Genomic DNA, 25,788 nt, shown 5'->3' with positions numbered 1-25,788 from the left:
CGCCTTCTCTGAGTCCCGACCCTGCCCCTTGCCAGGCTGTGATCTTGGCCTGTCTGTCGCGTCTTATCCTGAGAGCGTGGCCTGACGCCCGGCCCACCAGGAAGGCTGCCACAGGTCCCTGTGGACATCGTGGGAAGGCCGCTCAGCTCAAGACAGGGAGCAGCCACATTTGTGACAGCTCAGAACAACCAGATCCCGGCCAAGCCCCTGCCTGGCTGCAGCTGTGTCAACACCTGCGAGCAGGGCCCAGATGGCTCTCAGGGAAGTAAAAGACACCTGGCACTTCTCTTCCCTACTGGCGACCTGAAGGAGCACCCCAGCAGCAAGGAACGGCCTGCCGCCCCGCCCCCCAACCTCAGTTTAAATGCAAATCCAGTCTAAGAAAAGAAAAAGAAATTCCAGCCACAAGGGCTTAGCTATTTTAACAGCCACACTTAACCCCTCCAGAGTCTTTGCAGTCAAGTGGATCTGCGTTTAAAATCTGGCTCCCTCGCCACTGCTCACCTTGCCAGGCCTCCCTTTTCTCATCCGGAGAAGGAAGATCATCATATTTTCCTAATTTCAAATTGTTCTGAGTTAGGGTTGCCAGATAAAATACAGGACGCCCAGTTAAACTTGAATTTCAGATAAACAACTTATAACTTTGTAATATAAGTATGTTCCGAATGTTGCATGCGGTATACTTTTTAAGCTAAAAATAAAGCCACTGTTTTTCAAATTAAACAGGGCATCCTGTGTTGTAATTTGCTATATCTGGTACCCCTGCCTGGGGGCGGGAGGTGGTACCCGAAGCTCCAGTCTGTGAGCCTCCTGGAGCAGCAGGTGCGACGCGATGCTGTGCCATGCCGAAGAGCTCAGATATGCCCTGGGGGATGTGGGGGGCCGTGGCTGGGGTCCCGGGAGAGCTGCGGTAGGGCCGGGCCGAGTGGGGGTACCTGGAGGTCCAGCAGCCCCGTGATCAGAGCCTTCCCGGCGTGGGCTGCATTACTTAGCAGGTCCTCTCGCTTGATGACGTTGATGACCTCGGCCAGCAGCAGGTTCTTGGATGGGTCCCCCAGCCAGGTGTTGAAGATCCGGTAAGGCTGGAACGAGGCACGGGGTGTCGGAAGGGTTCTCACACAGGTACACCCTGATGGGACCCACTTCTCTCAGACACACTTTGTCCCCTCTTTAAGACGAAAGAAAGTAAGCCAGAGAGCATCTACTAAGGCCTGGGAGGATGACACCTACTATCTCATTGAATTATTTCCGTAACAACAACCCTCTGGGGAGGTAAGACACTTAGGGAGACCAGCTGGCCCAGCTGCTGGGAAATCCTGGGGAAATCGAGACAGTGGCCCTTAACGGTAATCTTCCTTTCATGGAGGGGGAAACTGAGGTTCTGAGAGGTTATGTGATTTGTCTGGGGAAAATACAGCTCATAGGCGGTGGACTCAGGAGTGGATGGATGGCAGTCTGACCCTCAAAGACCAGCCAATTTATTTCTCCATGAACTATTTAGGGTGTCAATATAGCCAACTAAAACATACTTCTCAGCCTCTCTTGCAGTTAGTCTGGCCATGTGACCAGATCTGAGTCGAAGTGTTAGAAATAGAAGTATTGTGGGATTTCTGGGAAGACTGCTAAAGACAAGGAAGGGGCCACTTTGTGCTTCCTTTCTTTTCCTTTCTACTGTTTAGAACTGAGATGTGATATCTGGAGCTCCAGTAGCCATTTTGGACCATGAGGCAACCCTGAGGGTGGAAATGACATGCAGGAATGGTAGAAAGATCCTGAGTCCCTGATGACTGTGCATGTGTATGAGAAGCCATATGTACACGTGGTAGTACAGTGTGAGCATGTGCTCTGGGTTTGAATCCTGGCTTTGTCACTTAACAGGCTATGTGACCGACTGCTTAACCAATCTGTGCCTGATTCTTCATCGGTAAAATGGTAGAGAAAAATAACACCTACTTGGTTAGATTGTTGTAAGGATTAAAAATACATGAGGAGTACTTAGAACTAGGCCAAGCACAGAGCAAATGCTCAGTTCACAACAGCAGCTATTAACAATACTGTATGGGTTAGTACTCGATAGGTGGGCACGGGGAGCATGGCAGAGGGAATGCAGTGGAGGGCCAGGGGAGGGAGGGTACACGGGACCTCTGTGACATGTTTCATGTCCACCCAGTTCCTGGTTTGTGAGAAAGGAGCAGTTATGAGGAAGCAAGGCTCCTTCACCCGCCTCCCTCCCCAGTCCTGGAAAGGGGAGGAGGGTGGCGTCAGCGCTCACAGCATTGGGCCTGAACTCCTCCTTGTGGAAGAAGCCCCCAGTCATCATCTTCTTGCTGAAGGTCATCACGTCCGCAGGGTCATCCAAGCCCCAGTGCTCGTGGGCCCAGAACTTGCCGGTGCAGCCCCCTCCCGTCTGGACCTCATCCACCAAGAAGGCACAGCCGTGCTGGAGAAGAGAGAAGGGAGAAATGAACATCCACACGGTCGACCAACCTTGGACCCTCGTGTCTAGCCAGAGAGTTCTTGCTTCTGAACTGCAAGCTGAGGCTGTGTTCTCGGGGAAAACTAACCGAATACTTAAGGAGGCAGTTCTACCCAAGCCGCATCTGACTGCTTCCTCCAGCTGCTGAGCTGGAACCAAACCCGAACGCCGAATATCTCCCGAACCAAAGCAGGGAGCCTTGCATGTGGCTTCGGTCCCTGAGCAAGCCGAGTTACTCGGGAGGAAACGCAGCCCCAGAGAGGCCTAGTGCTGTTTCTCAGACTTCCGTCACCACGTTTCCCAGCTCTGCTCATCACGCGGACTATTAGGCACTTAGTATTTAAATCAACTCATGTCGTATAACCTTTATCTGTGAACTTGCTGGTTGGATGTGTTGACCGTCCATGCAAGACGCATTAAAATAAACACACGATATTAACATAAAGTCTGTTCGTGTTGCCTCTGTCGAGAGTGGATCCCGCTGGGCTGAAAGATGAGGTAGGGGTCTCCGGAAAGGAAAGGGCGGAGGCCGAGGTCTTCCCAGGAATCCCTTGATTACAAAAGTCCCCGACTAAGATGGCAGATGGCTGGTTTTGCGATAAGATGTGAGGGAAGAGTTCCCGTCCTGCCCCCACCCCCAACTTTTCTACCTGTGAGGCTAGAACACCTGGAAGTTTACAAGGACCCCAAAGCTAACCCTTAGCTACCGGAAACCAACTGGAAACAGCCGGTGGCCCCGTCCGACCCTAGCCCCGTGCGCTAACTAACCTTCCTGGAGATGTCTCTCAGCTTCCGGAAGAAGTCGTCAGAAGCGTGGTTGTCCCCGCCCTCAGACTGGATGGGCTCCACGATGATCCCCGCCACCGTCTTCTTCTTTTTCCGATATTTCACGATCAGATCTTCCACCTGGAAATAAAAGAATATGTCATCGTTAATTTTTAAGTATTAATTACGTGGCGACGTGATGATATATATTTTGGATGTGTTGGGCTCCATAAAATGTTATTAAAATTAATTTCATTCATTTCTTTTTACTTTAAAAAAAGGGCGCACGTCTATGGCCATGCCACCCTGAACAAGCCCGATCCCGTCTGATCTCAGAAGCTAAGCAGAGTCGGGCCTGGTTAGTACTTAGATGGGAGACCACCTAGGAAGACCAGGTACTGTAGGTGTAAAAAATAAAAAAAATAAAGGATCGTAAGCTGACAAGGTCCTTGCAATCTGTGAGGTCAACCAAGGGTTGCCTCACCGAAAAAAAAAAATAGTGCTAACTAGAAAACCTATAATGACACATGGGGCTTGCCTTGTCTTTCTATAGGACGGGGTATACTAGAGTCCATCATCTCGTCTCTTCTCTTTTACCACGAAATACCCACCACTTAGCATCCTGCGTCGTATCTAGTAGGTGTTAACTATTAATTGCTTGAAAAGAATGACGTGCCTAAGAGGCAGACTCAGATTAGCCTTATTTCAGCTCAAATCCCAACCTGAAGCACAAAAGCCATTTCCCCTCCCTGCCCCTCGCAACAGAATCTTTCCAGTGTCTTTCCCCGATATATGGAACAGATCGAAGGGGGGGCTCTTGGTTGAAGTGGAGACATGGCGACAGAGGCTGCCTGTCCTCGGTCTCTCCCCAGCCTCAAGATTTGGAAGAAGGCTGAAAAACAGTGGACCCCAGATTCTTCCCATAAATTCATTCTTTCTTACTCTAGAGTCAGTGAAGCTGGCCCCCAAAGAAACTTGAATGATGCCGAAATCAGTACCGGAAGTGGGGTGATGGACACCAGGCGGCTAAACCAACGTGTCATTGCTTTTTCCAACATGGAACACTGGGACAGGAGGCCTCTCTGTCCCCACATCTCTCCCAGGGACTGCCACCAGGCCCCAGATAAACTCTTTGTTCCTGTTCTCCAGGTGAAGTCTTGGGGTGTCGAGGGTAAGGGGAGGGAGCATGGGGAGGGTGTGGGAGGGCCGGGTGTTACCTCTTCCAGGCAGCGGGCCTCTTCCTGTTGGTTCTCCTTCACGAACTCTTCCAGAGGGTACTTCAGCCGGGGGAACGGTGCGATAGGCCAGTCGAAGGAAGGGATGTCGATCTTGTGAATAGCTTTGGAGTGTGTGGTCGCTAAGCAACCTAGGATCCCCCCAAAACAGAAGAGCAGATGGTTGGCTGGGGGAGCAGAGTTAACGGTCTTTGAGAAGAAGATGATGGGCATTTCAGGCCGAATGCCCAGGGAAGCCCGTCAACCTGCAGATCCCCTGTTCTTGTAACATGCTGGGGCTGAAGCAGAACCTGTGAACCCTGAGCGTGCGTGTGTGTGTTCTGCTTTCTGACTCATCACAGATGAAGCACAGGCTTCGAAAGCAGAGGGACAAGGGTTCAGATCCTGGCTCTGCCACTGAATGGCCGATTTCTGTACCTGCAAAGTGGGAATCATCACCCCCATTCTGCAGAGGATGGTGTGGCACCAACGAGACAAGGTGGCGAAACCACCCACACGAGGCGTTATTTCTCTAACTGCTGTCTCGGGACGCCAGCGGCCCCTCCTTACCCATGGTCCTCCCGTGGAACGCGCCCATGAACGAGAGGATGCTGTAGTCAGGGCAGCCGGGGGCCTAGGAGCAAGAAACAGCGGTCATCGGTCATGATCGTGAGGACCGGGGGACACTACGGCTGGCCCCCAAACCTGGCAGAGCACCGAAGTCTATCAGAAGAGCCGGGTGTCCCTTCTCAGGCTGAAGTTACAAACGGCACTCCCAAATCTATACCCAGCTGCTTTGCCTACATAGCCCCCGATTTATTTTTAATCAAGAGATGTCATACAAATAGCCGAACTTCTGTCTTCTCTCAAGTTCTGCATCATTTGGGCCCATTTTTCTCGGCCAAGCCTAAAGTCTGGGCAAGTGTGAGGCCTCAGAGTCCACTGCCCGCCTTTCTCCTTTATACCACTTGCCGACAGGTGCCAGGTTGCTGGGGCTTTTGAATTTCCAACCCCGCTCTGCAGGCTCTCCCAACTCCTACAGGCTCTCCCGGCTCCAGACCGCTCTGGCTTCCATAGCAACCAAGTGGGCCAGGTGCTGACAGGTGCATACCTGCCTCCAGAGACATGAGGCTGAGCTGGGCACCTCACAGGAGACGCCCTGGGCCTTTGGACCAGGTCTGCTGGGCCAGAGCAGGAGGTGGGAGGGGAGAAACCCCACCATCCCTCTCTCCAGGGAGGCTGCCCCTGGGTTCAGGGGGGATGCCTGAACTCCCAGTCCCCTTCCAGCTCCAAGCGGATGGGGCAGCTGCATGGTTTCCTGACCCTCCACTAGCAAGGAATGAGACCCGTTTCCAGCTGACTGAGGTAGAACTCCTGGGGAAACTGGAGAGGCAACCCCTAGTCTCTGGGAGGTTGATATGGCTACTGTCATCTTGGCTGACCTCCACCGGGTCCCTGAGACCCCCAGGAAAAGCTCTAGGATCTCGCTCCTCCTGCAAACTCCAACGTACTGTCTTGTCATTTCCCTTTGTCAAGGGAAGAAAACATTTCCTTTGTTCCTCTGTGTGTGTGTGTGTGTGTGTGTGTGTGTGTGTGTGTGTGTACCCACATGCTTTCATCCCACACCTTTGGCTGCAACCACTGAACAGACCGGGATCACTAAAACATTAGTGGACTAGGGATGTCATTGAATTCTCAAATCTCAGAGAAAGAGCAGGGCGATCCATTTCTTAAAAAAAAAAAAAAATAGGCTGGGAAGAAAAAAAAAAAGCTTAAGTTCGTGTAGGTTTGTACTGCTAGCAAGAGGTGGGGTTAGCAATGAAAAAAAGTAAGAAGCACGAAAGGAAAAAAACAAAATAAAACAATCTCACTACCCACAGGCATCCCATTATGAACGTGTTAGTGGAGTTTCTACTGTAACGTCCTGCTCTGGTGGACGCTGGCTGCGGAGCTTGTAATCTACCCACTTGGTTTTCGTTAGGGTCCCCACCACCGCTGTCCCCCAGCAGTGGCCTTCTTGGTGCCACCTTAATTCCTCCTGCACTTAATTCCTCTTTCCCTATTACTGGCTGTATGGACGGTCGCCAGTCTGTCTGGTCGCTGCTCTGCACACCAATGGGGCGAACACCCTTGTGCATACGTTTGTGTTGACCTTTTGGATTTTTCTAGAAGATACATTAAAGGTTCCCTTAGATGGGTCCAATTCAGGCAGTTGTTCTGGAGAACTGCTGAAGAGCCCCACTCGGCCTCGATGCCCAGGAAGGGACTAGGGAGTCGGAATGCTTGGAGACCTCTTGTTGGGGACCGAATGTTTGTGTCCCCCCAGATTTGTATATTGAAGCCTAACTAACCCTCCATGTGATGGAATCTGAACACAAGGCCTTAAGCAGGTGACCAGGGTTGGCTAAGGTCATGAGGGAGGCCCCCCAATGGGATTAGTGTCTTCACAAAAAGAAGCACGAGAGAACTTGCTTGCTCTCCCTCTCTCTCAGACACGCTGAGAAGGTGGCCATCTGCAGCCAGGAAGACAGCCTGCCCCGGGGAGCCAAAGCAGCTGGCACCTTGACCTTGGACTTCCGGCCCCCAGTCTATGGTATCTGTTATGGCAGCCTGCGCTGAGAAGGGCAGGGTCTGCCAGCTCACGTCAGCCTGAGCGGGGGCTTTTGGCAGCTCCACTTACCTGGTTGACCATGCATGTCTCCAGCTCCTCTTTGGAGAAACCTGTTTGACCCCTTTCCTTGCTCTGACGAAACAAAACAGAACAAAATCTCAGAGACGTTCTGGGGTCTGAGGGGCTTCTACTTCCACTCAAACCCACAGTTAGCCCGGACCACTGGAGAATGCTCACTCAAGAGCTGATCTCAGGTGTTGACTGAGGAACAGAGTGAAGAAATAAAATGGAGTCGCTGTGGTCAAGCTGCTCAGTTATCAACTCCAAGTGGGCTGAGGCTTGAGGAAATGGTTATTCTTGTTATAACTGAGTCTGGGAACTTAAACTTTTGAACTTCCCAGTCCCCTGTCAATGCCTAGACGTACATCAGTGCGGCTGCTGTGTGTCAGAGCCTGGATACACATCAAACCTCCAGAATGACCTCAAGAAGAACAGGTTCCCTTGTCTAGACCACCGGACACCTGACAGTTACCTTCTTGGACCAATCCAGGAGCTAAGAATGCAGAACTGACCCTTCTGAAGAATGTACTTATTACCATGAAAGTCCCAAACTTTTCTTTCTCCTTCAGACACTCTGGGTATTGCCTAGTAGTGTTTCTGGAGTGTCAACCTTAAGACCCTTCAACAAATCTCTGTTATTTTATTTCTGGTCAAAGCCTCCTCACTCTCTCTGAGTACGTGCGACATGATCATTACACTTATGTACTAAAGCATGAGATTGTTAATTGTGCTTCTAACAAAATAAATAGAATACACAGGGTACATTACTTTTCTGTTAGCAGCAACCACTGAGATCTGCTGAGATGGTATGTGTTAGTCCAGGTAAAATAGTGTAATTATACGGAGGAAGTTTGGTGCCAAAGCCTCGGCTCTCTGCACCATACCCCACTAGGATGTTTGGAAAGCCCCATCCGGGCAGTGGCCCTCTCTGGGTTTTGAGCATGGTCACTGATGTCCAATACTCTGGCCAGCTGGGATGAATAGTGAGACAAGGGGTGAGTCTGTGGCTGGGTGCTGGGGAGCCTGTGTGTGTGTTCATGCCCCAAATCTCACCCGGTACCACATGAAGATGGTCTTGAAGGCGTTTTCATTGGAGCAGGAGCCGCAGGCCATGGTTATGAGCTGGGACATCCCTTTGGGAGCCACCTGCAGGGAGAGGAACAGCTGTGGGCTCAGTTTCATCTCGAGTCTGCCTCCCTCAGCTGGCGTGGTGCCTCTGTGGGCTGCAAGCTGGCCTTGGGAGCTGTGGGCAGCAGAGGGAGACTGGGAGGGAACCAGAGATGTCCCAGAAGCAGTTGGCCTGGGAGAGTGGACTCGGGCTCATCCAGGGGTGGCGGAGGAGCCCAGAAGCCCCGAGGCTGGAGGGAGGACAGGAAAAAAGGGCAAAGGAAAGCCCAGTCTGTCTCTCCTGATGCAACTGCCACCGCTTGAGACATCCACATTTTGCAGGTGGGAAGTTGAGGTTCTGAATGATTTTAATCATTGTAACAACTGAAATGGAAACGTTGGGGGCGGGTTGAATAACATATGCAAGCCTCCTGTCATGGGACAAATACTAATTTCTCCTGAGTTCCCTTTTTCCTGCACACAAGGAACCCCTTCCTGTCTTCAAAAGGACAAGTAAAAACACTCTTCGTGAAAGAAACGGCACAAAGAGTAAGAGTGACGTAGGAACACCCCATTCTTTATCGTTATGGATCTCAGCCTTGTTCTTCCCCAGCTGGTGCCGCCTGCAAGAGATGAGAACAGCCTTTCCTGCAGGGGCGGCAGGGCGGGGGCGGGAAGGCAGGAAGACAGGAAGGCAGAGGTGGGTCCTAGCAGCACAGTGGGGGGATTGTTCCCACGGACTCACCGAGATCAGGGACTCCCGCAGCTTCTCTACAAAGTTCTCTGGAGGCAGGATACCCAGGGCAGGTCTGTTGATGAACGTGCTCTGCAAGAAAGGCCAGGAGGCAAACAGTGACTTCGCGGGCTGACCCAGCTCCCTGCCCGCCAAGCCCGCCGTTCACAGGGAGGTGAAGTCCAACAGGCTGATGGTGCTCGGTTGGTGCTGGAATGACAGGTTTCTCAGCACTTTTAGAGACATCCACTAGGATCGCTCTGGGTTTGCAGGAGAAGTGGCAACGTCTTGGTTGTGACATGGTTCTATAGTTAAGACGAGATGCTACCGCTGGGAAAAACTGGGCGAAGGGTACACAGGATCTATTTGGACTATTTTTTGCAACTTCCTGTGAATCTATCATTTAAAGAAACCCCATCCGTATGCTTAAAAAAAAAATAAAAATAAAAATAGCAAGCACTGACGAGGATGTGGAGCATCTAGAACTCTGATTCGCAGCTGGTGGGAAGGTAACAGGGGGCAGCCACTTTGAAAGGAAGTGTGGCAGTTTCTCTTCGTGTTAAACACACACGCATCCTACGACCCAGTGATCCCATTCCTCGGTATTTATCCAAGTGAAACAAAGACGTGAATGGATGTGAATGTTTATAGTGGCTTTTATTTTTATTTGCCCAAATCTGAAAACAACTCAAATGTCCCCCCACGGGGGAGAGGATAAATAAACTGATAAATACATGCATACCATGGAATACTACTCAGCAATAAAAAGGAACAATTTATTGACACACGTAAGGGTAAGAAAAACAAGGGGAAAAAAATCTCAAAGTCATGGTACTGAGTGAAAGAGGAAATATCAAAGGGTTACACACAGTATGGTTCCATTTATACGGCAAAACTATAGGGACAGAAAACAGCTCACGGTTGCCAGGGGCTGGGCTCGGGAGAATGTTTGAGGTGATGAATTGTACCATGTCTGGATTTTAAAAATGTGGTAAGAGAAACATAACATAAAATTTACCATCTTAACTAGTTCTAAGTGTACAGTTCAGTAGTTTTGAGTATATTCACACTGTTATGTAACCATCACCACCGTCCATCATCTCCAGAACTGTTTTTATCTTGCAAAACTGAAACTCTGTATCCATAAGACACTAACTCCCCATTCCTTCTCTCCCAGCCCCTGGCAACCATCATGCTATTTTCTGTCTCTGAATTTGACGACTCAAGGAACCTCATATAAGTGGAATCATATTTATATGTCCTTTTGTGTCTGGCTTATTTCATTTAGCACGATGTCCTCCAGGTTCATCCATGTTGTAGCATGTGACAGAAGTTCCTTCCTTTTTAAGGCTGCATAATATTCCATTGTATGGCTATACCAGTTTGTTTATCCATTCATTCATCAATGGACTACCGGGCAGCTTCAGAGTTTGGCTTTTCTGAATAGTGCTGCTATGAATATGTGCAAATGTGTCTGGATTTTGAAATGACTATGTGACTGTATTTGGCAAAATTCACACAATGATATACTACAAAGAATGAATTTTACTGCATGTAAGTTATACTTTAATTTAAAAAAAATGGGAAAAAGGGCATTAAGAGGCAGTAGCAGCTCTAGAATTTCTGAGTGAACAGGGCTTAGGAGAGCAATGTGATGAGGAGCTGGCTAGATAAACAGGATGAGCTGAATATGAGAAAAGCGAAGTTAGAAAAATTACTTGACTCTCTCTGTTGATTCTCCCCCCTGATTTCGATAGACATGGGTCCAGAGAAGTATTTCCCTCTGCAAGGAAATCAATAGCGCAAGCCTGATGCTAAATAGACACTCGCTTCCGACACTCAGGAAATGAGGGGGCATGGTGGTTGCTAAGAACTTGCTTGTCCACAAGTCAGTCAGCCCTGCCCTGTGACTACAGACGCAGGCAGAGGGAGCCAGTATCTCCAAGTTTCAAAAGAAAAGAGAAATGCAGATTTTAATGAGAAATCCCCCTGCTTTAAAATGCTGGCCAAAATTATTTTAAAACAGTCTCAGGTGGAGGGACAGTCACATGCTCATGCAGCTGCATTCTTGAACAAAACCAGCCCCATGCCTTGCCGGTTTCAAAACACAGGCATGGATGCTAGTTGCCCACATGACAGGATTGGAGACACATGAACAGGGCCAATGATCCCAGATCTCCCCACTGGCTTGGCCTCAAATACTTTCCCTAAAGATAACATTCCAATTCCGAAAGGACGCGGACCACGGTAGAAATATCTGGAAGGACACGGACCACAGTAGAAGTTTCAACCGTGGTAGTGGTTTCAACCATTAATACTCTAATCTGGCAATCTCACTTCTAGACCTCCTCCAAAGAAACTGTTTCAAATGTGAACAAAGGCTATGCATTTAATTATTCATGTAGCCATATTTATAACAACAAAAAGAAGCAACGCTCTAAATGCCAATATCGGGTTAGGTAAACGTTAGCACTTTAACTCAAGGCGATGTTGATGTTACGTGGCTAGCAAAAAGAAGGTTACAATTTCACATCAGGGTTCGCTCTTGGCGTGATACATCTTATGGGTTGTGACAAATATATAGTGACATGTGTCCACCATCATAGAAAATGCAGATGGAAATGCAGATGGAAAAAGAGCACAGCTGTCCCGTCCCTTGAGGTCCAGCCCGTCCCTCTGGATGGATTGGGAAGTGTCTGGGAGGGACCTGCACAGTGGATAAACAGTGTGATCGCCAGGGATTGGGCTTGCGTTATTAAAAGGGATTGTACTAGACGCAATGTGACATCCTGGATTGGATCCTGGAACAATAACAAAAAAATGAACATGAGCGGGAATACTGGGGAAATCTGAATGAAGTCTGAAGGATGCAATGCAGCAACGTTACTTTCTTAGTTTTGACAAGGGTACCATGTCACCCTGACGTGTCCAGAATGCATAAACCCTTTATGTGTCGACATTGGGATGAACTGGGTGAAAGGTAAATGGGAACTGTATTTACAACTTGTATGTAAATCTAAGATTAGTCAAAAATAAAAACATTTAATTTAAAAAAAGGGGAGGATTGGACGAGTCTGGGATTTGGGTACGTCTCTCTCAGACACAATCGACGGATTTAACTCAATGCAAACCCGAATAGTGGCCTCATTGCATAGGCGGGCCCCAGAACTCAGCCTGTTAGTGGCTTGAGAACTTGGCTCTGACTGCTGGACATGGTGGCAGGTTCACACTGGATAAGTAGTGGGGGTGATGCTAGCCTTCCTTGCCGTGTCCTCTTTCTACCCTACTGCGTGACAAGGTCCGGAGATGGGGACAGAGGCTTCAAGGAATGCATCGTCAAGAATGAGGACGTGGCATGTGTTTAGGGATAATTGGTTTCTTAGAAACGATCCTATGAATAGGGGGAATTTGGGTAGCACAAATTCTAGTAAGTGTAGACGCTATACAAATGGATTTCCTCAAAATTGGCTCTGAGGAAAACATAGTAAATTCCCTGAGTATGGAATCAGCTCTAGTCACCCTGACGTGTCCAGAATGCGTAAACCCTTTATTTGAACAATTATTAAGGGAAATTCCTTTTGATGCGCCTCTTAAAGATGTTATGAATAAATTATAACAAGCTGAATTACTGGAACCAGTTTATACTCCTGTTCCCACGCAGTTAGTAGAAAAATTAGTAAAGGATAAGAAATTTACTCATAAGCCTGTGCCTACTATGGAAGGGCCTCCTTTTGTGGCCTAGTGGATAAATAGAAAACTCTGGTATCCACCTGAGGGGGCTAATAGTATGAAAGGATTACCTGATCTTCCTTTGCCTTATACAGGAGCTTATAATAAAGATAGTATACATATAGTGAATAAAGATGGAATTCATGTGCCTTATAGTAGTTTAAGTTTCATAGAAAGGCTGGCTAGGTCAGGACCTCCTTGGTGCTTAAAAAACAAAGGAACAGAAACTTAGCTTATGAAAGCAGCTTTGTAAAACTGATTTTTATAAATATTTTCCTCATTACTGCACCAAGGAAACTTTTGAACAGCTATGAGAAAGGTTCAGCTTGAACTTTAGATATAGCATAAATCAAATAGCATTTAAAAGATTTCTTCAGGCAGAAAGAAGAACAATGTCTGCCCACAAGCCAATGCTTGCTGTTATGAATACATCTATCTATCACCTTTACTTAAATCAAACTGTATCTTACGTAATAGATATAAGAATTGAAAGTTTAGATTGTTCCATCAGGTAGTTCTGTTCTAATGATTGAGAGAAAAATGTACTAGTTAATCATGAATATTAATAATAATATACTCTATAAGATTTTTCTGCTTCGCCTAACCACAGAAATTTAACTCCCTGCTACCTTAACCACAACGTATAATCAAATGCCAAAATAGAAAGTATAAAAGTTGTACTCAAATCTCAATAAAACGGAACAGTGTCACACCGCCTCTGAGTTGTGTAGTCGACTGTCTCCCACGCCGACGCCTTGCCCACCTTCGGGGCCCCCTGGATCCTGTCGTGGCTGGACCGTGGCACTTCCTCACTGCAGAGTCGAGGCAAATGAGGACCAGAGAAATCAAGCAACTGGCCTCAATCACACAGATGGGAAAGGACGGAACCAAGACCCAAACCCAGGTTTGCTGACTTCAGATTCCCTTCCCTGCCAGACACTGAAGGCAGCCTCTGCCCGATACTATTGATGATGGACACGAGTTCGCTCAGTGCAAGCTGGAGACCTTGGGTGGCCAGCGGGGGTACCAGGGGGCGTTTCCTCTTGACTCTCAGCTGAGTGGGGCTCCTAAGAAATCAAGCCCATCATGAGATTAGGGTAGAGGGGAACTGCCATCACTAGCAGCAGGGCAAGCGGCTCACACTGGGGACGGCTGGGCTGGCTGGCAGCTTGATTGCCTATCTGGGCCCAGGGAAGATGTGTGGGTGATGTTCCTGTTCGACAAAGCGTGACATTAGGAACAGACGATATCTAGGACATTGGGTGGCAGAATTAAATGAGGACAGGTTTCATGAATCCTTGCTGTCAGACTCAGCAGCCCTAAAGTGCAGCGTGAAGAGAATGGGCTTTGGTTTAAGCGGCTGTCAAACCTGGAGTAAGTTACTTAACCTCTCTGGACTTCAGGGTCTTCATCTGCCAAAATAGAGACCCCTACCTGGGTGCTCATAAGGAGCCAACGAGACGACGCAGCACACAGATGAGGCAGGTGTTCAGTCTTGGACAGTCAGGCAGGTGGACAGGCCTGGAGGTCACAGGGATGGCATGTGTCTTACCTGACCAGGAGGCTGCCCTACGCCAGTCCCAGGTGTCCAGATGTCAGATTGCTCTCATCTTTCATTGCAATGTGACTGTGCAATGCCCAATACTCATTGTATAACTGGCGGGCTTTAAATGAGGTGGCCCTGGTGACATTGTAACTGGAGCTCAGATATTGGATCCAGAAGAAATGGCTTCGTTTTTTTGCAGCCGTGTGAAGTAATTGTGTGGGAGTTTCAGGGTGATGTTTTTGGGCTATAAAAGGGTTGATCAGTCCCTTCTCAGGATTTTGGTGACTTGGCAGAAACCTGCCCAGGACAGGTAAAACACCATAACCATCAGCGCAGCGCACCTCCAGCTGAGTTTGGAACACCTGCTCCCTGCCCCCTCCCATGTCAGTTGACGGTCCCTCGGCCTGGTGCCCCGGATGTACCCGCTGAGTGGAGGGTAGTTAGCTGCTACCTCTCTGAGACTGTGCCAGTCTCCCTGCCCCAAACCCAGTCCTCTGCAGAATGTCAGCACAGACTGACCAGTCTGTGACCCAGTCTGTTATCTGAACTGATCTAGACCGTTCTAAATTGTAATCTAGACTGTTACCATCTGATCCCAGCACCGTCAACAGCGCCCAGCACCGTCAACAGCGCCCAGCACACAGTAAGTGCTCGATCAATAATTAGTAAATAAACAAATGTCAAGAAACAAGGCTGAAAAGCAGGAGGCAGATCTCAAACGGCTTTGCCCTTGAAGTGGAGGAGTTCGGGGTGCATCCTGAGGCAGTGGGTACCGGGGTAGAGGGTTCCCCGCACAGCGCGATTTGGAGAAGATGAGAATGGCATGGGGTGGGGGGAGGGGGAGAATTGAGAGGGGTCGCTGGGAAACTAAGTGGCAGATGCAGAGCTAGGGCTGGTTCTGACTGGCTGAGAGGTGAGAGGTGAGAGGTGAGAGGTTAGAGGCGAGGGGGGCGTCCGGGTTCCTGGCAGGGGCAGTGGAGGCAGGGCCGCCCTCAAAATCAGAATCCCTGGGCCTCGAAGTCATGTGTTGTTGGGGACGATTCTGCCTCCTGAGGCAGCTGACACTGCAAATGTGTGTGGCATGTTTGTTGACACGTTTTTTTCCGGCACCAACTGCTGAGGCATCTGGGATCTGCACAGCGTTTGGAAACAAAGTCGGGCTTTGAACGTAAACACTGGCCGAGCTGCGCGCCCGACGCCCTCAGGAGTCCTCCAGCGGCCCCTGGACTTGTCCGCTAATCAGAGCGGAGAAACGTCCCCACGCCCCTCGCCCACGCCCCAGGCGGGGCGCACCCACTGGAAACGTCCCATGTCCCCATGCCCCTATGCCCCAGGCGGGGCGCACCCATTGGTTCTTTCCTACTGTCTCCCCCTCGGGGCGCCAAAAGGGGAGACGGTTTGACGGCATGAGTCGGTCCCTAATGGAGTTGGGTTCTCTGCCTTCCTTCGCCTTTCTTCGATTTTTTTTTGGGGGGGCGGGGCGGGGCGGAGAATCACACTCCTTGTCATGCGAGAACATGTATGTCACTCTCTGGGAAAACGAAAGGCCCCCCCCGCCCCCACGCCACCCACGACGCTCGGCGTCCGCGAGGATGTGGAGCAACCTGCACTCGCACACGGTGCTGGGGGAGTGGATTCCGGCTACCAGCTTGGAAGCTGACTGTGTGCACGGCACGGCCCGCAGCCCCACTCCGTGCCTCGTCACCACGGAAACCGCGACTGCGTCGGTGAGCGTCCCGGGCCGCGGTCTTCGTGTAAAACGACCCGATTGGAACGGATAAACGAACCGCAGCGTGTTCACACTGGCACGCTCTACGCCCCGGGAAGGGATGATGGGCGGCTCCCCACAAGGACGAGTCCCGCAGACGGGCTGTGAGTGCGTGAGCCAGACACGATGGAGGCCTCACGCAGGGTCCAGTTACGCGCCAACGAAGAATGAAAGAAACGGCACCTGTGCTGTTAGAATAAGGGGCTTGGTCCACCTAACGTGGTCTGGGGGAAACAACTGAGTAGAGGCACGTTGTGGGGACCGTTTCTAATTCTCAACACCCCACCTTGATGTAGAGAGAGCACAGGCAGCTACATGGCACATATATCCCATATCGTATATACGTTTGCCATATTGTATAGGTGTGTTGTCGGCGCACGTATGCGCCCCCAGGAAGGTGCCACAGCCTCACCCTCAAGACTGTGAATATGTTACAGGGCAAAAGGGGCTCTGCAGATATAATTAAGATTCCTAATCGGTTCAGATAGGGAGACAAATTCTGGATATTCTGGGTGGGCTTAGTGTAACCACACGAGTCCTTTGCTAAGAGCAGAAACGGGAGGAAGACAGGGAGATGGGCTGGACGGGGTTTGCTGGCAGGGAGATGGAGCGACCTCATGGAAACAGTGAGAATGAAATAAATTCTGCCAACAACCTAACTGAGCCCCAAAGCAGATTCTCCCTTCCAGCTTCTAGCTAGGGGCCGGTTTCAGCTTTCTGAGACCCTCAGCGGAGCGCTCGGCCGAGCCCACAGTTTCCTGACCCACAAAATCCGCGAGCCAGTCAGTGAGTGTTGTTTTAAACCACTGAGCTGGTGGTGATTGGTGCCGGCAGCAATAGGAAACTAACACACAGTGAGATGGGGGAACAAGTAGGAAAATAATGTCTAAAAAGTCTCCTTTAGGAAGAGATAATGGAAAAAAAGTCGAGAAACGCTGTTTGACTTAGGAAGATGCACTGAGCGATGCACTTAGGACATCCACGTGTGTCGTGTCCGAGGCTTTCCACCACTCTCATGAGAGAAATGGGAGCCTTCTCTGCAGGGGCTCTCACCGGGGGGGAGGGGGGGACTCTACCCCCAGAGGCCACTTGACGATGTCTGCAGACATGTTTGGTTCTCATGGTTTCGGGGTGGGGAGGGGTGCTACTGGCGTCGGGTAGCTAGAGGCCAGGGAGGCTGCTACACGTCCTGCAGTGCACAGGATGCTCCCCACCACAGAGGATGCTCTGGCGCTCACCGTCACCAGTGCCGAGGCTGGGAAACCCTGGTATACGCGGCATCTAACACCGGATGCCATCAGGCCTGCCTGCGTCCCTCCCAGCTCTCTCTGCTCCCGCTTCACTGTCCTGTTCTGTTCATCTCTCGCGCTGCTGCTCTCCTTCCCACTCTCTCCCTCCTTCACATCGTCCCCTCCTTCAGAGCTCCGCTCAAATATCACTTCCCTGGGGACTCTGCCCTACCGTCAGCCCCTCCATGCCCGGATAGCCCCGTTCCTGTGGGTTTTATTTCTGGCACCTCTTCTGGCTGTGTGCCCTTGAACAAATATTTAACCTTTCTGTGCCTCAGTTTCCTCATCTGTACAACGGTACCTCCCTCGTGACTTGTCGACGTTAGAGCTGAAGTGCCGAACACAGTGTTTATACAGAAGTCCCCCTTTATCCATGGAGAATACGTTCCAAGTCCCCCAGTGGATGCCTGAAACCGTGGATGGTACCGCACTCTATATATACTGTGCTGTGTTTTTTTCCTATATGTCTATACCTATGATAAAGTTTAATTTCTAAATTAAGCACAGTAAGGAACTGACAACAACAATAATAAAATAAGCCTACAGCCATGCCACCCTGAACAAGCCCGATCCCGTCTGATCTCAGAAGCTAAGCAGAGTCGAGCCTGGTTAGTACTTGGACGGGAGACCACCTGGGAAGACCAGGTGCTGTAGGCGTAAAAAATAAAAAATAAGGGATTGTAAGCTGACAAGGTCCTTGCAACCTGTGAGGTCAACTAAGGGTTGCCTCGCCTAAAAAAATAAATAAATAAAACAGAACAATTATGATAATATGCTCTAATAAAATTTACATAAATGTGCATTATTAAGTAAAATAAGGGTTCTTTGAACCTAGCTCTGTGATACCGGCCCATCTGATAACTGAGACGGCTACTAAGTGACTAATGGGCAGGAAGCGTCTACCCCTGTGGACAAGCTGGACAAAGGGAGGAGTCACATCCCAAGTGGGATGGAGTGGGACAGCGTGAGACGTCCCCACACTACTCAGAACGGCACGCCTGCTTTAAACCCAATGAGTTATTTCTGGAATTTCCCATTTGTTATTTTTGGACCACAGGTAACTGAAACCACGGAAAGGGAGAATGTAGTATATATTATGCCAATAAAGGGAGAATATAGTGTATAGGATGCTCTTATTTGTGATTGTTATCATTGTTTTATGCCCACACAGCACTGCTTGACTCACCCTGTAGCACTTCATATGGCTCCTCGTATGCGTGTGGTTAATCGACTGCGTTCCAAGTGCCTTAGCGCATCGTATGTATTCAGAAACTATTTATGGAATAAGTGAATGGACTTCTTCCAAAGGCTGCTCCGACGAGCCCCTGAATCGCCGTGAACAACCCGGGGACTTACCACATTTTGAGGCTGTTGGACGAGTTTCATGAGAGCAGGATGGCTGTAACCTGGGGATGGGGGATATGGTTAGAGACCAGCATCACATCTGAGGGTCCCCGTGCCCCTCCCCCATGGCCTGCCCCTTTCCTTCTTTCCAACCCTGCAACTCTCTTCTTAGGCCAGAAGGTCTTTTCATCCTTTGCAGACAAAAGACTCATTCTTGGGCCCACCCAGACCCCCCAGACTCAGAATCTCTCAGGATGCTGCCCAGAAATCTTCTGCAAATTTTTTGGGTGCTTCTGGGGTTCAGGTTTGAGCCTGACTAGACCAGACAGACATAAGAAGAAGTGAATGCAAGGTCAGAGCGAATCGAGACCAGCTCTGGGAGTGCTCCCCCAGGCCGGCATGATGTGGTCCTCGCTTTCTCCCGCAGTGCCCACTGGTTGAGTCAAATCTCAGCAAGTGTTTGCTCAGGGGCCGAGTGAGTGACTGGTACAACCTGCCCTCTGCGACCGGCACACCCGGGCCTGCCTTCACGCATTTGCTTATTCTGAGTCCCGCGGCATTTCCTGTCCAGCCTGGGCCTGACGTCCCACAGCAAGGTTGAGGACACCCTGCGATTCAGCAATTGCTCTCCTACGAATCTATCCTACGCATGTGTATAAAGACCGGTGTACATGTATCTTAATTGTGCCACTTCAGTATCTCCAAGCTCGAAAGCAACGTAAAGTCCATCAGTCGCAGATCGGTTGTTGCCAGGATTTGCACTGATGAAGAGAAAGCCCCTGCACATAGTAGATGCTCAATAAATGGAAGCATTCCCCGTAAAGGAGGGAGGAGCAAGACAGAACCGCACAGCACTCGAGCCAGATGTCCTGGGTTCGAAGACTTGACTTCATTTATCGAGCATCTACTTTTGTAGGAGGCTTTCTGTTCATTACTGCGAATCCTGGCAACGATTCGGCAGGAAGGCCACGTTGGTAGAAGGAACCGAGGTCAGGAGACCAGACTGTAAGACCCTAAAGGTCAGTGGCAACTGTTCGACTCAACAGATATTAGTTGAATGAATGAATAACGCAGAGATCCAGCGACATGGCAAGAACTCGAAACGGTCACATATGAGAAAAGACTCATCAGTGAATCTTGGAGCAGGCGGTTAGAACTTAAGAGAAAAACTCCTGCGCTTTAAGTATCACAATTTTTATCATGCATAACTTGTACTTATTTTGTTTTAATCGATTCATTTTTTTAATTTAAATAAATTTACTTTGAAAGGAGACTTTATATCACTATGGCGAGAGGCTTGCTCATGGCTCTGAGCTGGGGGCCTGCCGCCTCCAGAATAAGAGATTAGCAAGTGTAGACAGGTATGAAAGACAAGCATCACCCAGGGTAGATTTTCTCCTCAACGGAATTAAAAAATAGTGAACGGACTTGAAGAGCCTGTGGCTTCACTCTGCCTGCTGCAGGGAGCATGGAGGGGGGAGCGATGTATGGGGACTAAGGGGAGAGGGTTGTTAACGGTCTTCCCCCACTGTCCCCACCTGTCCCCTTGCCAATCCAAGGCAGGCTGAGCCAAAGGCTGGAAGACGCTCATTACTCAAGGGAGGAACGCCGTGGGTTTTTCTCAACTCTTCTCACCCTGCCTGGTGTTTATGACTTTTCTGCCTCTGTAGATGAGCCAGTTAAGGGAAATCTCATCAAGCCACAGATTCAGCTTGTCTTACTCGCTTCAGAAGGACAGATGAAAGAAGAGACGGCCCCTCCAATCAGGAAAATCCCTCCCCTGGGCTTTCGATGCTGTGGAACCCCCACATTGCAGGCCAGGGCAGGGGCAGCTGTCTGGGAAGCTGCTATCATAGAAGTAAGCTTAGGAGGGAGAGAATCATTGGTTAAAATCTGCGGGAGTCATTGGTTAAAAACACGCTGGGCAAAACCTGCAACCTCTTGAAAGCTGGCTCCCCGTCAATAAATATTGTAGGACTGTAGTAGGGGTTTAATGAGATAATATGTGATGCACTTAGCAATATGCCAGGCACATAATACATTCCCAATAATTATTATTTTAAAAAATCATCCCAAAGACTATAGGTATGGGAGAAAATGTGGCCAGAGAGAGAAATTTAGAACTTCTAGCTCTTTAATGACTGCTGCCAGCCTGGCCCCCCAAACTCCTATGCATACGCTGGCTGTGGATTCGAACTTAGGGAGCCCTGGTGGGAGGATGTAGGAGTTAGTTGGGAAGACGTTGTCCCACAGTTTCATGGCTAATATATGGTGGAGCCAGGACCCAAACGCAGAATGACTCCAGATGTGATCTTTTTCACTCTGACACAAAATGGAGAGAGAGGTTTATAGAGCTTAGCATCTAAAACGCCTTCGAAGGCCAAGGCACCTCTGGATGACGAGACTTTCCAAAAAGAATGAGTCATCCACTTACTGTCTAATTGCATCTTAATGGTAAATAAATAGGTTGTAGGGGAGGAATGGAGACCTAATTCGGGGTCTCAGGGGAAAGGCCCCAGGCTGCTGGGAGTGGGAAGCTGCTGATGGGATGCAGGGGGCCGCTCTGGCACCATCCACGAAGGGACAGGCTTCATCAGACACTCAGCCTACAGACCAGTGAAGGTGATGAGGATGCCACTGAGCAAAGAAGCATGAACCATCTAAGCTGCACATAGCAGCGACTGCATCCAAATCAGCCCGATCTATGCAGTTGTCTGCGTGCTCTCCGATAGCAGTGAGTCACACTCTGTGTGGCAGGGAGGTGGGCCTGGCGAGGCAGATGCCATTGGTGCCCCACCAAGTCACCTTTACTGGGCAGGCCGTCCCTCTCCTGAGGGCTGTGCGCATGTGTGACTGATAATGGCTTCAGCCGCCTCCTTCTCTGGAAAATTACCTTTGGTGAATGGAAGCTACTTTACCGAAGAGATGACATGTCCTTCCTCTGGCAGCTAATGGGAGATGACTGACTGGTGGTATAGGGGTGCAAAAAGGCGAGTCTCTGCCTCAGTCTGGGACCAACCCTGGAGTGCAATGTATGTTCCAGAGCCCCCTGGGGGATCAGGCCATGGCTAGTCTCTAGCTGACACCTCATCCTTTTTAGCTTTTCTCCCTGCCCTATGTTGTTTCCCTTCCTCCCCTTTCTTCTGAGAGCTCTCCCTCAATAAACTACTTGCACAGAATCCCTGCCTCAGGCTCTTCTTCCAGGAAACCCAACCTAAGACAGCTGACATTAAATGTGGTGGTCACACAGACCTGGGTTTACATCCTGGCTATGCTTCCCCTGCAAGCTGCTAAACCTCCCCAAGCTTTGCTTATCTATCCACAAAAACAGGGATATTAATATATACTCACCTTGTAGGGTTTTGGGGAGGAGTAAATGAGAGGAGACATGTAAAGACTCTAGTAATACACCCTGTACGAATTACTTGTTCCTTTTCTTTGCCCTGGAGGGAAGTGTCTGGCAACACAGAGGGATGTGCTTGCTGGAAGGGACATCTCACGTCTGGATAGCCACGACTAAGAGAGAGGAAGTTTCAGCTCTTACCAATGGGGACGGAGGAGATCTGAGAATAAAGATCCAACATCCGGTTGCCATCCACATCGACCAGGTAATTGCCTCGGCTCTCTTCATAATTGCAGAAGAAATGCACAGCATCTGCATTCTTGGGGAAAGAGAGACTTAGTCAGGCTTGCTGCAACTCCCTAGAGTCTCAATCTTTTAGGATTAACTTTGAATTGGTGAAATGAACCATGACCTGCCCAATCTATGGACACCTGAAGGATCTCTGTGGGTGCTGGCAATGGAGCATTTCTTGCCCTGAGGGTATTCCATGGGTGATTTGCTTTATAATAGTTTATTAAGCTTTAAATTTATATTTTATGAAGTTTTCTCTATGTGTTTCATGTATCACAACAAAATAGGTTGAGCTATAACTCTGAGAAAGATTCCGATAAGATGTATATAATGAGCCTTAGAGAACCCATTAATAAAATTTAAAAAATATACTAATTATGAGAGAAATGAAAATGTTGCCCTAGAAGATACTCAATGCAAAAAAAAAAAAAAAAAAAAGTAAAACAGAAACAGAGGAACAAAAAGATGTGAGGCATAGAGAACAGAAAGCAAAATGGAAGATGTAAATATAACCACAGCAGTAATAATATTAGCTGTGGATGAACTGAACGGCCCAATCAAAAATCAGAAACTGTCGGACTGAATAAAAAGATTCAACTACAAGCTGTTAACATGTGGCGTACTTTAGATTCAAGAATACAGATAGGTTGAAAGTAAAAGGATGAAAAAAGATACATGATTCTCACAGCAATCATAAGAAAGCCGGAATGATTCATACGAATATCAAAATCTACTGTAAAAATGTTACCTGAGGTAAAGAGAGGCATTTTATGATGACAAAAGGGTCAGTCCATTAAGGAGATACGACAATTATAAACATAGAAGTACCTAATAACAGAGCCCCAAAATATATGAAGCAAAGACGGATGGAATTGAAGGGAAAAACAGTTTTACAAGAATAGTTGGAGACTGCAGATAATGGCTTTCAAGAACAGTTAGGCAGAAGATTAACAAGGAAATTGACTTAAATAACGCTCTAAACCTATAGATCTCATAAACATTTATAGAACACTCCACCCAGACCTGCCCTTGACTCTGGATTTACAGCTGGCCATGTGACTTGATTTGGCCAACAGAACGAGGCAGAAGTGATGGTGGCCAGTATGGAGCCTGGGCCTCAAGAGGCCCATAGCATGCTTTCCTCTTCCATCGCCATGAAAACAAGCCCAGCCCAGCTTGCTGGAGGATGAGACCCGTGGAGCAGAGCCAAGTCACTGCAGCGACCAAGAAAAGCCTAACCTAGACCAGCCAGTGGCCAGTCATTCCCCAGGCGTGTAGATGGACCCACCTCCTTCTTAAGCATATACAGAACATTTTCCAGGGCACACCATATGCTAGGCCATAAAAAAGGCCCAATAAATTTAAAAGGATTGAAATCGCGCAAACTATGTTTTCTAACAACGATGCAATAAAATTAGAAATCGGTAACAGGAAGAAATTTAGGAAGTTCCACCAAAATGTGGAAAGGAAACAACACATAAATAACCTATGAGTTAAAGAAGAAATCACAAAGAAAATGAGAAAAAAAAGATCTGGAATAAAAGTCTTGTGACATTTTTTTTTTTTTTTTTTTTTTTTAAAGAGCCAGCACAGAGGAAGCGTCTGTGTCTTTCGGCTAAATTGTCATAGAGAAGCGCAGAAGGAATGCTATCTCGTCCTCACTTACCTGAATTATATTCAGCTGTTTCATTAACTCCTGTGGGCAAGAAGAGCAAAAACATTATAGCAAAAACACACTCCTCCAAATTCGCTTAAAATATTCCATGTCTTTCCAAGTCTTGGGACTATCTCTCCCTTCATGTCAATGACTTAACAGTTAATTAGTCGAGAACATTATAAATATTTTTAAATTGCTTAATATAAATGGTTGGCGGGAAACGACTCCTGCCAGTTAAATTACTACTATAACAGGCAGACTGGAGATTTAGATACTTGGAAGATAACGATCGAACTAAAATATTTAACAAAAAAAATTTAAGCTGAAGGCATTTACCAGTGTCCATAAAAGGATGGACTCTCCTTTTATTTAGGGAAAAAAAGCCTTTAACACTCCATTAAAAAAATAAAATCAACTGAAAATATAAATTTACACACAAAGACCCATTTATAATTAAAACCCAAATACTCCATAAATCATTGTGCAATTCTATATAGAAACTAGGAATTATAAACCAGCTTGCTTTCTTTGTATGTATGTATGTATTTATTTATTGATATTATTTTATTTTGTTTTTCTAGCTTGCTTTAATATTAAAAAGATTTCATCTCTAAAAATGATTTAATGTGAAATAAACTTTAGCAATTAGTGTCCTAAAATTCTGCATTTCCACATAAAATAGAATATATTAATGATGACAATATAAAAAATTATTCCAAGTATTTCATTACTATTAAATTAAAATGCACCACTCTTCAATAGAAATATTCATGAAAACGTCCCCTTTTGTTAGAAAACACAGTAAATACAATCACCAGTACAAAGATTTCTGGATTTATAAAAAGGGGTATCTTTGACACTAAAAAAAATGACAACAGATAAAATCTGCAAAGTATGCAAAGAAAAAATATTAATTTGTATTAAAAAGGTTTACACTGTTATTTTTTAGGTGCAAACAGTAGCAACAGCTTGCACATCCTGGTGCAGAGTCAAGGTAAGTCAGCCTTCCAAAATGTGCTATAAGCGGATTTTGTAGCATCTTTGAGAAGCTCTAACATCCTTCATCTGACTGACTTACGTCTCTTCCATCTAACACTAGCATCTACTCCAGGGATTCAGAGCTACCCGATGCCTTCACATGCCACGTTCTGTCAGATTGCATGCCTCTCCACATACCATTCCCCTTGCCTAGAATAGAATGCATTCCTTTGGCAAATTCTTCCTTTTGATCCTTCAAAGTCAAGCTCAAGGGCATTTGCTATCTGTGACCTGGGCCATATATCATTGCCATGTTCTTCCACTGTTGGTGGAATGTTCTGCCCCTGCTCTTGACTCTGGACTCACAGCCAGCCATATGACTTGCTTTGGCCAACAGAATGAGGCAGAATTGATGGTGGCCAGTGTGGAGCTTGGGCCTCAAGAGGCCCATAGCATGCTCTCCTCTTCCATCACCTTGAGAACAAGGCCAGCCCAACTTGCTGGAGGATGAGAGACACATGGAGCAGAGCAGACACTTGGTCACTGCAGTGACCAAGACAAACCTAGCCTTGATCAGCCAGTGGCCAATCATTCCCCAGGTGTGTAGATGGACCCAACAGAGCTGCCTCCATAACTCCCAGTTAACGAAGATGCTACTGAGACTGTGTGATTATTTGTTACACAGCATTATTGTAGCAACAGATAACTGATACATCTCCTCTTACAAAGCCTTCTTTGACTTCTTATGGCACAATGGCCTAGTTTAATGTCCTGGATCTCTAGTGATGCACTTTCTGAAAGCAGCTAAGTATACGGTTCCTAAACCTGGCTGGGTTCTTGCCTCATGGACCCCTTTTGCTCTTTTCCAAATATACCA

At 48.0% G+C, this 25,788-nt stretch overlaps 1 protein-coding gene and 2 pseudogenes across 1 annotated transcript in view; 2 read left to right on the top strand and 1 right to left on the bottom strand.

The window, feature by feature from the left end:
- The window catches only part of ABAT (4-aminobutyrate aminotransferase), a 76,611-nt gene that overhangs the window by 6,614 nt on the left and 44,209 nt on the right, over window positions 1–25,788 (bottom strand). Inside the window, exons 4-14 of the mRNA XM_039885302.1 lie at window positions 23,943–23,972; window positions 22,187–22,304; window positions 18,655–18,704; window positions 8,979–9,059; window positions 8,180–8,272; window positions 7,136–7,198; window positions 5,026–5,089; window positions 4,459–4,607; window positions 3,245–3,382; window positions 2,273–2,440; window positions 936–1,082 (exon numbers count right to left, since the gene is read on the bottom strand). Coding sequence (XP_039741236.1) covers window positions 936–1,082; window positions 2,273–2,440; window positions 3,245–3,382; window positions 4,459–4,607; window positions 5,026–5,089; window positions 7,136–7,198; window positions 8,180–8,272; window positions 8,979–9,059; window positions 18,655–18,704; window positions 22,187–22,304; window positions 23,943–23,972 — 1,101 coding nt within the window. The remainder of the gene's footprint in view (window positions 1–935; window positions 1,083–2,272; window positions 2,441–3,244; window positions 3,383–4,458; window positions 4,608–5,025; window positions 5,090–7,135; window positions 7,199–8,179; window positions 8,273–8,978; window positions 9,060–18,654; window positions 18,705–22,186; window positions 22,305–23,942; window positions 23,973–25,788) is intronic.
- LOC120620574 (uncharacterized) lies at window positions 3,530–3,648 on the top strand (annotated as a pseudogene).
- On the top strand, window positions 17,837–17,955 carry LOC120620721 (uncharacterized; annotated as a pseudogene).

The sequence above is a fragment of the Pteropus medius genome, unplaced genomic scaffold, assembly GCF_902729225.1.
Source record: "Pteropus medius unplaced genomic scaffold, Ma_sr-lr_union100, whole genome shotgun sequence".
In the NCBI taxonomy this organism is placed as follows: domain Eukaryota; kingdom Metazoa; phylum Chordata; class Mammalia; order Chiroptera; family Pteropodidae; genus Pteropus; species Pteropus medius.
The sequence above is the reverse complement of the archived record's forward strand: the minus strand, read 5'-3'. Positions and strand labels throughout refer to the sequence as shown.